General features: G+C 41.1%; 1 protein-coding gene across 1 annotated transcript; it reads right to left on the bottom strand.

Annotated features, from left to right (window-relative positions):
- Nucleotides 1-3,191: 3,191 nt before the first annotated feature.
- Nucleotides 3,192-14,251, bottom strand: LOC310853910 (fas apoptotic inhibitory molecule 1-like; the record flags this gene model as incomplete). Its single annotated transcript, XM_083758382.1, has 4 exons — nucleotides 14,121-14,251; nucleotides 11,042-11,270; nucleotides 7,722-7,771; nucleotides 3,192-3,350 (listed from the first exon to the last, which is right to left on the bottom strand). Exons 1-4 carry the CDS (start codon nucleotides 14,232-14,234, stop codon nucleotides 3,192-3,194), a joined length of 552 nt encoding a protein of 183 aa, XP_083614508.1. The 5' UTR covers nucleotides 14,235-14,251.
- Between the last annotated feature and the right edge of the window lie 2,456 nt (nucleotides 14,252-16,707).

Here is a 16,707-nt window from a genome sequence, read left to right as displayed (position 1 = left end):
GACCTGAAAGGGCATTTACCGTTTTCTAAACAGCTGGAGAGACAGAGACATGCGTTACTAATTCTATCAGAATACAGCAATTTAACACAATTTAACAGAAGAACCCACGGCCGGTGAGGCCTTTAGGAGGGTCATTCAAGCCACAAGCGGAGCCTGCAGCACCACCATGGGCCAGGTGGAGCCTGCAAAACCATTGCGGCTCGAGAATCCACCACTCCTGAATGAAGTGCCTGGTGCTGGGACTCTGGTGCAATGCACAGGTCCTGGACCTGCATGGTGAGAGCAGGAGTGGACCTGGTGAGACGTAGGAGGGGCCCGGACAGGATTCAACCCACAGAGCCTAGTCCTTCCACGCGCCAGATTGATGTGATTATCCCGCATACCCAGTCCCGGCAGAGTAGTTCAGGAGGAACAGATTGTGTGGCCCTGGTTTTTCCCTAATGGGACTGATCGAGGGTAGCTACTGTACTGTACTGACTTGATCACCCCCGGCTGGGTCACCTGAGTGAGGGGTATGATGTTGCGAGACCTGAAACCCAGATGTCCTTGGGATACATCACTGAGGATACGTTCCAGGTGCATCCATGCAATGTATTTTTGTTTTAGGTGAGACATGACCTTTGACATGACCTAAATGTCTCAATAGAACAGAGCAGGGAGACAAATTACAACCACCCCAATTGTATAAGCTATATTGTATTAACAACTAACATAGCCTACTCTACCATACAGATTGGACAAAATTAAAATGTATTAATTAAAAGGTTACATAGTGCCATTAAGTAGACTACTCTCAAATGGTTCTCTATTATATCTATGCACTGTATAATAAGATTAATATACAAACACCTAGAGTTCATTTCTCCAGTATCAGAGCTTGTAATTTAAAACAATGTCACGTAATAAAAAGACAAACATTTTGTCTTTATTACATGACAATTACAACAATTTCTTTAATGTATGGGTAGGTTACCTGACAACACTCACACAAGGCAAAATAGTACCTCATGCAAAGCCTGCTGGTTCCCAGTTCAAGAAGGTGATCATTGCGTGGAGCTTACGCAACAATGACCAATTCCACTGTCCTGTTTAGTTGTCTCCACCAGGCCGAAGGCATGTGGGGAGAGTATGTTTTGCACTCCGTCCGTCCGCGTGTGTGTCCGTGTGTGTGTGTGTGTGTCCGTGAACAGCTAATCTCGGCCACCGTTAACCCGGTCGATGCCATATTTTGCACACACACTCCCTGGATGCCAACCATGAACCTCTGCCCCAAACTTTCCAGAACGGCCTGTTATAGCGCCACCAGGAGGCCGCTTTGTGCAAAACAAGTTTTTCAATGCCATATTTTGCACACACACTCCCTGGATGCCAACCATGAACCTCTGCCCCAAACTTTCCAGAACGGCCTGTTATAGCGCCACCAGGAGGCCGCTTTGTGCAAAACACGTTTTTGCACAGTACACCTACAGATTTTGTCCAAACATCACGCAAATTGGTACACAGTCTCTCTAGAGCCATTCAACGAAACGGGTCTTTCAGATTTATCAGACTCCATCCTGATTGGTTAAGATTGGCTTCCAAAGTTCACAGGAGTGCTCAGTTTCAAACAAAATGCTGCAAATCATGAACACATCGCGTGATTTCCGTGAAATTGTGCACCCACATTCCCACTAGGCCGAGGACGAAATGCCACATGAACAATTTCAACTCAGCCTCAAGGTGGCGCTATAACTGGCCGAAAAGTGTTTTTACCTCTAACTGCACGGATCTGTGGATAACCTGGTGGAGACCTGTGCCCGGAAGGGCACTTTTTCTAGTTTGTTCTGGTTTGACACAGAGCCATCTAATAGAAGAGTTACGATATTGAGGGGGCAGAAACCGGTTTCCAACGAGGGAGGCGCAAATAAGAGCTATTCTAGGCATGTGTGCAACATGCCAACTGTTTTAAAGTATTGTACAGTAACAACTAAAGTCTCTGTAATGTTTATGTTGTACGATTTCTGACAAACAATCTAAAATAAAGGGATTTAAAGCTTGGCTGTTGCCTGAGTTCAATGCATTTCTGCCTACTTCCGGTCCCCATTCTCAATAGAAGTCTATGTAGGAGAGCCGCCATTGGACTGGCCCCATGAAGTGAACAGAGTTTTCGTCTTACTCTATGGCTCTGGTTTGACAAAAGCACAAGTTAACATTGACACGTTAGCATTTTGAACAGCTAGCTGCCACAATAACATAAACGAACATGTAACAAAACAAACAAAAATCATCCTAGCAAGAATTCCCAATGTATAAACACAAGAGAAATACAATGCTATACATTTTATTTTCTACATTAACACAGACATAAACGTATATTTGATGCATGTGTGTATAATCAAACATATTGTAAAAAAGAAAGAAAGAAAAACATTGCCATATTGACACTGTGTACACAAATGGAACCTAATGGACCCGACTTGTGAACAGTGTGTGAAATAAATACAAAAAGTTTGAGGAACCGATCATGCTGGCAGCTGGTACAGAATTATTGTATAGGTGCTGGTAGAGTCAGTGTTATTGTATCGGTGTTGGTATAGAGCATACATGGGCAACTGGTGGCACTTAATGCGGCTCGCAGGTTAATATCAGAATACTGATATATTATTGATTTCAGCTGTTACAATTCCAAAAATGCAAACAAGATCCGCTTTAATTACTTCAGTCTATATTATGTACTGTAGCTTAATGACTAGTATTAAAATGTTATTGTCCAATGTATTTGGATTTAGTTCATAAAGTTAACATAACTATAACTAAATGCATTTGAAATGAAATAAAAAAGGTTACTTTTCAGGATTCCAATAAAAAAATAGCAAAAATAAAGAAATCAGGGTTTAAATTAAAATATTTATCATGAATTGAACAAGGTGGACCCTCTTGTAAACAAGTCTAGTGCTTTATTGGTCGTCCACTCACAGTTAACAGTTTTTTGTATTGAGTTGTGCTTGAAATGTAGGCTACTGTAATTCTGCAAACTGTTAAGAAATGCTTCAATCAATCAATCAATATAGCAAAAAAAGCTGATCTACAAGCTGAAAACGTGGCGCACTGCACCGCATTTTGAGCTTGTAGATCGGCTATTTTTGAGTGAGTGTGGAAATATAGTGGCCCTCTCCATCGTCCAAAGTTGCCCACCACTGATAGAGTCAGTGTTATTGTGTGGTCGCTGGTATGGCCTCCCCGTCCACCAGCAGAAAGTGAACAATGCCAGTCTTCTTCTTGCCTCCACTGAGTCCACTGACAGCCTTGATGCAACACTCATGTTCCTCCAACAAGAAGTGTGTCTCTGTTCCGTCGTCCACAAACTCCCCCTGTGAACAGTCAGGTCAGTTCGTTATTAGGTTACGCTTTCAGGCGTTTTGGACTTTACTCGATTTCCAAGGCCGCCTTCAAATCTAGTCCTACGATGGTATGCAGTTGCACTGATCGTAGCAACGGTCACAGAAAAGACACTGCTGTGTAACACTGCTGTGGTGCCCCACGTGTGTGCAATTTAGGTTTTTTGGCGTGACTATATTCTCATGCCAAGTTTGGTGCAGATCAGAGTTACAGTGCACCTTGACAACATGTAAGCACAGAGTTTAAAAACATGGTTCCTGGCAGAAGTAAGCTGTTTTGTACAACGTGGGGAACTCAGGGCCCCCTGGCACTGTAAGCTGGGTTGTACAATGTGGCTCCTGGTGAGACTCAAAGAGGAGAAAAAACATCTGCATACTAGTTTCTAGAGCTCCGAAACGTACTTTTTAAGAGGCAACAATTGCAACGTTTCGAAATACAAGGTCTTCATCAGGCAAATATTACAATGACAGAAAAAAGGGCAGATATATACAAAAATCATTGATTAATGAGCATTACACCTCAGGAGTTGGAAGGAGCACAGCAGCAACCTAAACCTGGTGAGACTATCATGACAGAAGCCTGAACAGTGTTTATGCCAAGTTTGGTGTGGATCGGGGCAATGATATGCTTGTGTTTCCCAGGTCATGTGCCCACCTGGGGCATTCCCCATAACAGGGCGCTGTCCCCCCCTAGGAGGGCCTATATTCAGCAATTAGTGTAGATTTTCGTCTTACACAAACAAATTCCCATTGACAATGAATGGAGAATTTGCTTAGTGTGTCTAAGCAAATCAACATCATGATGATGTAAGATGATAAGAGTGCCCCTCACTTCACACGGGTGGGATTTTTCCAGGTAAATGTACTTAGTTACGATCCAACAATCACTTAAGTCTTAATCTTAAACCTTTTACTATTTTCACCAAAATGTTAGCCCCAGAATAGGGGTTCAAGTCAGGTACAAAATGTTCACACAGGGTCCCTGGTGGTTCACCTGGTGTACCGCTTTTTAATCTGGTTCATTGTTTTTGTTGGATCCGTTGTCTCCCCTCTCCTCCTCACTCCCTCTCGTCTCAGCACAGTGTGCTATCAAATCCTACTGTATATTAAAATTGCCTAGAGGGTGGGTTTATCTTGGACCGTGGATGTCAGGGGCCCGGTCAGCCAGAAGAAATGTTTATCTGATCAACATTAATAACCCCTTAAGACCTAATTGTACAAAATGCCTTCTAAAGTCTATAACAGTTATTTTGTGGAAAAAATGTATGTTGCTATGTTAGCGGTTCTCAAAACCTTTTCATGTCAATGACCCCCAAAATGATATGCATTTGGCTGCGGACCACCATCTCAAAATATTTTTGTTCCAGGGACCCCCAGAAGCAAAGACTTCAGTTAAAAATGTTCACTTTGAAAATAATAATAATAATAATAATATATATATATTCAGATTCTAGTTCCTAATTTGATTCTCACGAACATCATCAGGTGTAAAGATAAGATCGGGGACTTTAGTTAATTAGCAAGGACACAGTAGTATTTGGGAAAAAACATCAAAGCACTACCTGATTTGCCAAAGCTAGTTCTATTGTTGCATTTCAATAGCATGAAGGGCTTTGTTCCAAAATGCGAAACAATAGCAGTATTCACTCATCTAATGTGTTTTTCACATAGGCTAAATATAATCACGCTCCTCCTAGTCTTCATAGCTCAACAACAGTATCTTAATCCCTTCACAAAGAGCACTTACCAAAGAACCAGAAGTCAATAGCTGGTCTGTACAGTAGTCTAATCCCGGGCGATTTATTTCTATAGCTCAGTACATAATGATGTGTGTGAACTTTGATTCACTGTTTAGTGTGCCAACAAAATGATCAGAGGAATACTAAACTATTGTGGAAGATCAAAGGAGTAATATGCTCAAATTTGCATATCAGCTGACGGAAAACAATGCATGCGGCAGATAGGACATCAGTGTTTTGTTTTGCCCCTGGGGGGAGGGGGGGGGGGGGCAATAGACAGAATTATGTTTACATGTGTTGTGTTACTGTTAGGGTCACTGGCATAATTTAATAAGACTGAGGCTGCTGTTTTTCTGTTGACAATGAGCTCACTTCATTTTGCAATGCATTAGACTAGAGGTTCTCAACCTGTAGGTTGGGATTGGGACCCCTCCACCCATGAATTGAGGAGGGGGCGTCCCAAGATAACAGTGAAATGTGTGAGCGTTGTGAGCTTATAGATCGGCTATTTTCACAATATAAGAAGCCTGCCATGACATCGCACAAATTCTAGCTTTTCACCAGAGGAGAAAAACGTTTTTTTCTTTTTTTCAAAATGAGTTAATTGAAACGCCCACGTCTCAAACTTTCCTTGTTACAGCGGGCCAGAGCTGGTCTCTCGTTGCCTAACTTCAAATTATACTATTGGGCTTTCACTCTAAGATATTAAGATATTTCGACTCAACTATAAAGGTCTTATGGCGAGAGCTTGAGGAGAGTTTGGTTCATCCTGTTGAATTGAGAGATCTGATCTATTCAAACATAACGAATAGTCAATGCAAAGTTCGCTTTGGGCCAATCATTCATCATCAGTTAGTAACAGTGTGGAGAGCGGCTGAAAAATTGTGCAAGATTGATTTGAAATGGAATTCGTTTTCCCCAGTGTTCAAAAATTATGGTTTGCTTTTGGACAATCGTCCCAGATGGAGTTCCAAGGGGATTCATATTTTGGGTGATTTATTTTATGTTAATGGTTTACGTTCTTTCCAGAATTTATGTGATATTTTTAACTTGCCTGGTAACTCTTTTTTTTTCTATTTACAATTGAGAACTGCCATGAGGACATATGGGGTGCCATGGCAGACCCCCCTTGCAATGCACCCTTTGCATAGACTTATCTGTGATGTTAGATCAAGAGGTTTTGTTTCCATATTGTATGATTATTTATTAGAATCTAGTTATGGGACCTTGCCTGTCGATACTGTATGGAGGAATGACATACCAAATCTAGATCCAGATTGGAGCTGGGATACAGTGTGGTCTAATATTGTCCTGTCTTCTAGGAATCCTGATCATCAACAAATTCATCTAAATTTTGTTCATCGGACATACTTAACCCCCCGTAGATTGTGTGCTATGCAGATTTTAAATAATCACAACTGCACTTTCTGCACTTCGAACGCCATAGGTACATTCTTTCATATGGTGTGGGAGTGTCCGAGTGTCCTCACATTTTGGAATCTGGTTGCTGCTAAACTTTCGATTATTCTACAAATTAACATCACACCCTCCCCATCTCTATTCTTATTAAATGATGTATCCCAGTTGCCATTAAATAATATGTGCATTCGTGTCGTAACGGCCGCAAAGAAGATGGTTGCTTCGCGCTGGAAACCGCCTCATACATTGTCATTTCGCCAATGGGCTTTGACCTTTCTAGATATCATTTATCTAGAAATGTCTACAGCAAGATTGCATGGTGCAAAAGAGGAAAACATTGAGATTTGGTCTGGTATTGCAGATTTGGTTAAGGGCATGATTTAGTCATTATTATTATTATTATCATTATTTATTTATTTTTTGTTCCCATTGCACAGTAGTTGGAGTACTGACATTTTGTGGCATCTTTGGTCTCGGGGGGAGGGGTGGGTGGGATTGTTTGTTTTTGTGTTCCTTGCTTTTGCTGTTATGTGTGTTTTTTTTGTCATTTATGATGTAACGTGTCTTATTGTGATTTTATTGTCTTAAATAAAAAACATTTGATAACAAAAAAAAAATGAGTTAATTGCACAGGCAGACTCTTCACATACTAGAGCATGTCTGAAATAAGTGTCAGAGCTGAAATTGACATGTAAAAAAATGCTTAAACATGTAGTGTAATGTTAGAGACCACAGAAGTGAACCTTTCAAGCCTGTTTTCTCAACTCGCTGTTTTCTGCAAGAAAATCACTCTATAAACCATATCTCCAAAACTGGTGGGTCAAAGAACCAATATGTAAATTTTAAGCTACGATTCTCTGCTTTCAAATTACATGAAAAAAACGATGGCAATGGCAGTCTCTCAGTCAAATTTGGTCACATATGTATCTGTGGAACCGAGTCAAACTAAATCTCATGCCAGGCCCACAACTCCTACAATTCCATGAGTGTCAGGGTGGGGGGGTCCCCAGTTCAAATATGATCATTTTGGGGGTCACTGCCTAAAAAGGTTGACAACCAGTGCATTAGATCAATGTTTCCCAAACATAGGCTGGTGACCCGTTTTCATGGGTTAACTTCACAGTTTTTCAAACAATTATGTCATAATGTATTTTTGGTACATTATGGGTGAGACTCAATATCTTACCGTAGTTTCCATCTGCTGTCCATTACACCACACGTCCATTGTGTCCTTTTCTGTTGGAGAGAAGAGCGGCTCTGCTGTTAATCCAATCCACAGTTTGTTATTTAGCTGAAATGTGTATTTATCTACTTGAAAACATATCCATGAATGGACAAAAGGTACACAATGGGTCGCCATGCAACTCCTTGCAACCAAACGGCTGCGAGGAGTTGCATCATGGCGACCTATTGGGTGTGGTTTGGCCCATTGAATTGAACCAGTTGAATCACTTGGGTCAACTTGGGTTGACGTGCAACAGGACATACATAACTCTAGATTCATCTAGAGTTGCAAATTGCAGCTAGATCTGAGCAGTGCACGTGTCGTGCTGTACTCTCCTGTGATTCATTATGTCTGCAGTGGAGATTGACAGGAAACACGGAGAGGGAGACAGGGACGTCAGGGAGTGACACGCAGCAAAGGTTATCAGGATCGGGATTCAAACTCGCATCACGCTGTCAAGCTGCATTAGAGCAGATGATGGATGGAGCCCGCACACCACCAGGTACAATAAGACTCTTTGTTGAGAAATCTGACAACGTTTCGATCTATTTGATCTTCACCTGATGAAGCTCAAATAGATTTCTCAATAAAGAAAGTCTTCTTGTACCTGTGGTGTGCGGGCTCCATCCATCATCTGCTGAAGTTTCTTTAGCCCAGCACCCAGCCTGTCGATGTGCATATTCTACGTCCGCTCAACCTGCATTAGAGCCTAATAAAAAGCTCTCAATGGTCTACCTATAAAGCTCTCAATGGTCTCGCACCTTCCTACCTACATGACTGCCTGCCTAAATATGTCCCAAACCGCCCCCTAAGGTCTTCCACTGCTGGCCTGCTTGCTTTGCCTAGAAAAATGGCAACTAAAAAATACGGGGAAGCAGCTTTTTGCTTCTACGGGCCGTCGGCATGGAACAAGCTCCCACTGTACCTTTGTCAGGCAGCCTCTGTAGACATTTTTAAAGCTCAGCTCAAGACCCACTTCTACAACATTGCTTTTAATTGAGCTTTATTTTTTTGTTATTCATGTCCTCACTGTATTGCATTACTGCTTGTTTTTTAATGTCGTTGCCTTGCTTTTCTTTTATTCTCCATTGTTCTGTAAAGCACTTTGAGCTGCATTTCATGTCATGAAAGGTGCTATACAAATAAAGTTTTATTATTATTATTAATGCGGCCTATAGGTGGCACTGTATGCGCCTGGACTGCTAGGCCAGCGGACGCCCCCCTCCTGTGAGTCATGCCTACAGCAGTAAAGGTCAATCGGTCGGATTGTCTGTCTCTAAAGGCTATTTATTTTCCCCTACATTACTTAGCAGTGACATTTTCCTCCATGACTAAAATAGTCTTTGTTCTCCACGGTAATGTATTTCATAAGCCACTGCAGCTTTTATTCATCTCACTTGCATGAATGAATCGTATTTGTTGCTACAGTAACAGAGTGTGACCTTATTCATTTGTACTGAACAAACTTCCAGAAAACCCAAACTTAGTTATTTTCATTCTGCTCTGAATTTTAATCTCCTTTTTGTATATTTAGTTATTTTATGTCTTTTTTCTTTACTCTGGTGTCTTGAAGTATTTTAACGCTTAATGCTTTGTGTAAATTCTTTGTGAAATGTGCTAATGTTGCCTCTACATTAAAAGAAAGTCCAGCAGCGTCTTTTTTTTCGGAGGAAACTGCGTTCTTTTAATGTCTCGTCTGTAATGATGACTTTTCTATAGAAGTTTTATTGAATCTGTTCTCATGTTTTGTATGGTTGCCTGGTACGGTAATCTGACCCTGGCGAACAAGAACATGCTCAGCAACCTCGTCTAAGTGTCCAGTAAGATAAATTCTGGGAGAACCCAAGCCCAACTCATAGACCTGTACAAGAGGCAGATGTTTAAGAGAGCCTCCTCCCTCCTTGAGGTCTCCGATCACCCACTTCAGTCTGAGTTTGAACTGTTGCCCTCAGGTCGTCGGCTGAGGGTGCCCGCCACAAAGACTAATCGGTTCAAACTATCCTTTATCCCGGCTGCTATTCAGCTGCTAAACAGCAGCACATATTGCCCACTAATGGACTTTTGCTGACTTTGCTACTATTGAATGTCATGAATTCTCTGCCTCTAGTGCCCTGTTCTTAGATTTTAGTCTTAGTGTTTTGAATGTTTGTTGCGTGTATCTTTTACTATTATCTGGCTGCAAACCAACAATAAAGCTAACCTTGAACCTTGAACAAATAAACGTAGCCTTGCAATGTTGTGTCACTGTACAAATAAACAGAATCAAACTAGACCACTACAGCATAACCTAATTTCCATGTGTTATGATAAGCATTAGATTTTTTTTTCTTCTTTTGTCCGTCTCTGATGTTGACAACACAGGACATGCAGGCGTTCCCGTGTCCGATCAGCTTGCTTGGCAGCCGCAAGCGTGTCCAAAAATAGAGCCCCTCACTGAACGTGTCACCTGAAAAGATTATGTCACAGAGGGTGACACCACATGGGTGCCACAGTGCAGTGCGCTCACCTACAGTAGGCCTACATGCCTCACTGCAAATGGTGGCATCGCATGCTGGCTACTGCGGAAGTGTTGTTTTTGGCAGCACATTTTCATTTTAGTTTTATAGTCATAGTCTCTTGAATAGTTTTCATTTAGTTTCAGTCACATTTTAGTCACCCGGAATGTTTTAGTGTTAGTCTAGTTTTAGTCGACTAAATATCATAAGATTTTAGTCGACTAAATCTACAGTTGATTTAGTCGACTAAAATGTATTTTGGTGGGGCGTTGATGCCATCGTGATGACTGTTTTTACACTTGCTGAAAATAGCCTACAAGCTGTGTACTGTCACACCTGAAATCATCATATATACAGTTAGTGTGTGTGTGTGTGTGTGTGTGTGTGTGTGTGTGTGTGTGTGTGTGTGTGTGTGTGTGTGTGTGTGTGTATGTGTGTGTGTGTATTAGGATGCGCAACAGTGACACTTGGTTGTGAAAACCAACCAAACGCTATTTTCGTGCTCGGACAGACCCAGCCAGCCACCCACACACACACACAGACACACAAAGCTCCGTAATGAAGTGGTATTTCTGAAACCTTTTCCTGTACCTGTATGCTGACATGCTCAAAATAGGAGTGGATTACTAATAGATTACTTAATACAGATGATCAATTATATCTATGGTTGACCTACACTATACTAGTGTACTAGTGTATTTCTGTTTTCGCTCTACATTAAATATTTCCTGCAAAGGTTTTCTCCAAACACAGATATTAATACACCCATGCAAAACCTCTTCTTACCCAACACTATCCTGTAGTCCTCTCCGTCCACTTTGAGCAGCCATGTCTTGGACGTCTTGGCTCGGTTGCTGATGAACTTCTCCAGGCTCTTGCCGTCGATCTCCAGCGTGTACTCGTAGGTGAAGCCGTTGACGGCGTCGATGTGGATCGTGGCTCTGGTCTCCAGGGCTCCCACCGTGAACGTCTCCCTCCCGACCAGCTTGAACATCCAGTCTCTCCTGATGACCTCCTGGTGGGGATAAGGTCAGGGAGAATATATATACCGTGGTTACTGGCAGCGGTGTGTAAAGTAAACTAAGTACGTCTACTCAAGAACTGTCTCAAGTAGAATCAAAGGGAACTTTGAGGTACTATAATTATACTTTACTTGAGTATTTATTTTTTATATATATATATATATATATATATATATATATATATATATATATTAAACGTCTACTCCAGTAGATCTCAAGAGGCAAATATTGTTACTTAAAAAAAAGCTTTAGATTACATTTTTTTAAAAGAAAAACTGCATATTAATCAATGACGCCTTTAAAAAACATAATTGATCTATTCAAAAATAGCCGATCCAGAAAGGTCACAATGTGTCCCGCTGCTATTTTCGAAACATTTTGTGAAATAATGAATACTTTCACTTTTAGTACTTTAAGTATGAGGAAGGAAGGCACAGCAACTCAGACAGTTTAAAGCCCTTATTTTGTTCACAGGGTGCTGTGTAAAAATGGACAACGTTTCGATGTATCGGTCACATCTTCGTCAGGTACAAGTGACAAGAGGAAGCAAGGCACTGGGAGAGACTGCTTAAGCAAGTATAATGTTGAACACAGGACCTTTGCAGTTGTAACAGAGTATTTCTACATTGGGATATTGCTACTTTTACTGATGTAAAACATCGGGGGACTTGTCTTCTTCCACCGCTGCATTGCACACATTCTGCCCTGTCATTACAGGAGATTTAATACCACAGGGTTCTTTGGCCACTTCTCCCTTATATGGCCACATTACTGCACAATCATAGGCTTATATTATCTGGCAACTACTACTACTGCTGATACTAATAATACTACAATCACATTACATTTATTGCATGTAAATATTAAATATTGTCTTAGCCATGATGACTGGTCAGTTTGTCCAGTGGAAAGGCAGTCAAGAACTGTAGCCTATATCTATTTGGAGGCAAAATATATATATTTTTTACTCTACTACATTTAGAGTATTAACACATGAACTGCAATATTAAAGTGATGTTTGGCATTGCACGTATAATGTTGATGCCAACAATAGCTTTCCTCAAGTAATATTGTGAAGTATTTCTACGTAGCAGTACTTCTTGTGGTCATAATTATTTATAGCATTCAACATCACTGTAGAATGCTCTAAATAATGATATGGGATACAGCTACTTTCCATGCAGGGACCCTCAGGGTTCCTTGCGGGGGTCCAAAAGGACCCTTACAGGTCTGTAACTGAGGTCCTTGCCATGTAAAAGTACCAATGGTCTTGGCTATACATTTGTCTTAGAGGCAATCTTTTCCTGTTCCAAAGAGCAATCCGTCAGGTGGAATAGTTAAAGTGACACTTGTACTCCTGGGAACCGTAAAACAGTGCTTCTCAAACATCTTCATTTCAAGTACCCCTAGTGTGGGCCACTATGTATTAGGCCATGGATGTCCTGTACACTCTGATAATGTACAAATGGTCCATTTGTACACTGTCAAGAGTTACAGACCTGTAAGGTTCTATACTTGGTTCCTACTGTAACTTTCAATAATGTTGCTGCATGCGACCCACTCTGGAACCCCCTCAAGGACCCCTGGGGGTCCCAACACCCCACTTTGAGAACCGCTGCCCTATACCTAAAAATAATAATAAGTTAAATTTCCTGCCTGGACGAGGTTGTAAACACAGGAGGAGGAAGCAGGAGTCACAATGTGTCACATCCATGTGAGCCACAATGTAAACATGTATTAAAATGGGCTGCGGGGGAAACGCATAACCACAGCTTATTTAACCACATAAACCAGTGTTGACCAAATAATGGGTCAGGACCCAACTTTGGGTCATGGATCCATTTGTATGGGTTGTGAGTATGTCTCCTTTTTTTAAGTGTCCTACACAAAATGATGAAAGTATACATACAAATGTCTTCTAAATCTTGACCGTTGTCTGAAAAACCCCATGTTTCTATATCAGTCGTTCTCAAACATTTTGATGTCAAGGACCCCAAAATATATGTAATTGGGTGCTGACTATCATCTGAAAATATGTTGTCCCAGGGACACCCCCAGAAGCAAAAAATGTGAGTTAAAAACGTTCGCTCTGAAAGAATATATATTCAAAGATTTGTGCCACATTTTCAAGATTTTTCAAAAATAGAAGACTTACAAGCTCCGAATGCCACGCTACGTAGCTTGTAGATCTGCTATTTTTCAATAGCTAAAGCATAACATAATGCTTAAAACACCAAAAGAGGTTCCCGTCCAGAATGTTTTAGAACATAAAACAAAGACATGTTTTAAAGTATTTCAAAAATAAAAACATTGGGGGCGGAAAAAAAACTGTATTAACCCATTTTAGACAGGAAACCCTTTTGGTGTTTATAGCATTATGTTATACTTTAGCTATTTTTGAAAAAGCGTGAACATGTGGCGCAAATCTTTTAAATTATCAAATATATGATATGATATTCAAATCAAACATTTAGTTAAACCTATGTTAGGTATCTTTGTTTTTGTTTTTCTTCTTCTTTAAAAACATTTGTTTGTTTTTGATAGTTCTTTTCTTCTTTTTCATAATGTAGGCCAAATCTAAGCCCGGCTTAGATTTCTTAGATTTCTCACAATCAATGGCCAGAACTTTATAGTTTATTTGTTTTAATTAAATCTATGTCTGACAATATTCTCTGCTTTGTGTAACTTGTTCAAAAAGGGTAGGCGCAATAAGCCGCTGACATATAGAAACATGGGTTTTTCAGAAAACAGTCAGGATTTAAAAGACATTTGTAGAATCGTCAGAGAAGTGTCAGAGTGGAGGCCCAACCCCCCCTTCCTTACCCTTAACCCCCCTTCCTTACCCTTCCATTGACGTAGACGACACGCTTCCCAGAGGTGGTGCCGTGAGCGAAATTGATCCTGTGCACGCCGTCGCTCAGTGATACGTCCCAAACGGCCACCAGGTCATTGAACATCCTGTGTGTGTGTGTTGTGGACCTGTCCTGTCCTGCAACACAAATGATTTATCTGACAAATGATATTCTCCTTCTGGGAGCTGTGTGTGTGTGTGTGTGTGTGTGTGTGTGTGTGTGTGTGTGTGTGTGTGTGTGTGTGTGTGATGCTTCGTCTTCTACTTGCTCTGTCCTGACTGAACTTTTAGACGAGTGAACTTAAGGCTCAGCAGAAAGTGTATTACAGTAAGAGGCTTAGTGGGTAGTGAGGTCACTCTCCGTGCTGCCACAGTCAATTAGGAAACGGTGTCAAAGCCTCAGTGTCCATTTAAACTCTGGAGGAATGCATGTCCACTTGGTTCCATTTGTAGTACACTTGTCTTTGAGTCACAAATGGATTAAATGAACTAAGAATTTGACTAGGTGTGTGTTGTATTTACTATACTCTGCCCCAGTGGTTCTGAGACATTTTCATGTCAAGGACCCCCATATTCATATGTAGAATATATGAAATGCCAGGGACCTTCATAATAGATTTGTGTTTAAAAAATGATCTCTAAAATATTCAATTAGTTTTCAAATTATTTCAGAAATAGGCTAGCTACAAGTGGTTAAAGTGTTCCTCATTTAGCTTGGGGCCACCTGGTCCCCCTCAAGGACCTTAGAATAGCTGAATGTGAATGTTTTCCCCTTGAGTTGTTCCCTATAGGGTGTATAGGTACCCTCACAAAAAACATGCAGTAATCCTGGTCTCTAAATTGCATCTAAGGAATGGAAACAAAACAATTAAAACATGAGGGAATACATAGAGCCTAGAGGTAAAAGCAGTGAAGTTAGAAAACTTGCATGTTAAAAAGGTAGGTCTTTAGTCCTCTCTTTTAAAAGAGTCAATCGACTAGTGGTGCTCTCAGGTGGAGAGGGAGGGCATTCCAGTCACCCATGGTGCGTATAGGTTGGTCTTTGCAGGGGTTGAAGCAGTTTGTGATTGAGGAACGGAGGCTGCGAGTCGAGGGTTTCAGCCACAGGGACACTAATTCCTTCAGGTAGGAAGGGGCGTTGCCATGGATGCATTGATGTTGAGTGAGTTTGTATTCTGTCCGGAATGAGACAGGGAGCCAGTGGAGCGAGTCACAGTGGAGGATGGGTGCGATACATTATGTTCTCGTTTGCGCACACTCATCAGGATCCTATAGCAGCACTGTTCTGGAGGTACTGGAGCTTTTGAAGGCTCTTGTTAGGGATCCCGATGAGAAGTGCATTGCAATTTACAATTTAGGCATTTATCAGACGTACGTTCTTAATCCAGAGCGATTTATATTAAGCAAGAACAAAAAAGCATGGCAATACATGTGTAAGCTAAGAACGTGCAGTTGCAGTATAGTCCAACCTGGAGGAGACGAAGGCTTGACGTTTTTCTCTAACAAGTTATTAAAGTAAAAAAAATATATATATATACATTAGAAGAATTGTACTTAAAAGGATTGAATATATGGAATGCACAAGCGTATTAGTACAGTAGCCTACTTGAGTAAATGTACTGGTTTTATCTTGTTCTTCTGTAGTCTCTCGAGACAGACTGTAAAAATTCAAGGAAAGGAGGGCGTTGTTTTTCCTTTATTTTTTGATGGATGGGTTCTCAGATTGGTTCTTCTGTAATGAGATGATGCCTTTCTGCAAGTTTGTCATCTCTTTGATGAGAAAGTAGGCAGCTAGTGCCATCTAGTGGTCATTGATCAACACTGCAAATCACTATGAAAAAGTTATTAGATGGGTTTTGATTACTGTTTTGAAAGCTGTGGCCTTCTCTGCATTCCACGGGGTTGGGGCAGCAAAAGCTGTATCGCCCCAGGTACAGTACTTGGTCCTGGGTTCTGTGTGTGTGTGTGTGTGTGTGTGTGTGTGTGTGTGTGTGTGTGTGTGTGTGTGTGTGTGTGTGTGTGTGTGTCTGTGTGTGTGTGTCTGTGTGTGTGTGTGTGTACTTCCACGACAGGCATTAAAGTACGCAGCACTACTGCTGCTTCTCCCTGCCGCTGTTTTTGTCTTTGTCTTTGCTCTCTTCACTCATTTTTTCGAATTTCACGCATGATGTCAAAGAACACCTGAGAGAGAGAGAGAGAGAGAGAGAGAGAGAGAGAGAGAGAGAGAGAGAGAGAGAGAGAGAGAGAATTTTAGTAATGCTGATGCGAGTGTGCTTAACAGGTGCTTAAGAAAGCCACATCCATTTGTACGGACAACTCTCATCCCCTCAGCTCTGAGTTCAGGCTGCTTCCTTCTGGCCTTCGCCTAAAGGTTCCAGGGGCCACAAGCAATACGTTCTCCTTCGTGCCTGTTTCTATGCAGGCTTTAAATGCCGATAGGAGGAGGAAGTAACTTGTCACTTGACTCGCTTGTTCTATGAATTATTATACAACTGTTTTGAAAATGTTATGAATTTCAATGCTACACTGATACACCATCCTGTTTTATTGTTTCTATGTGTACCATGTTCTTTTTTTAC

Source organism: Protomyctophum parallelum, assembly GCF_964188405.1.
Source record: "Protomyctophum parallelum genome assembly, chromosome: 23".
Lineage (NCBI taxonomy): Eukaryota > Metazoa > Chordata > Actinopteri > Myctophiformes > Myctophidae > Protomyctophum > Protomyctophum parallelum.
This window is presented reverse-complemented; position numbering and strand designations above follow the sequence as displayed.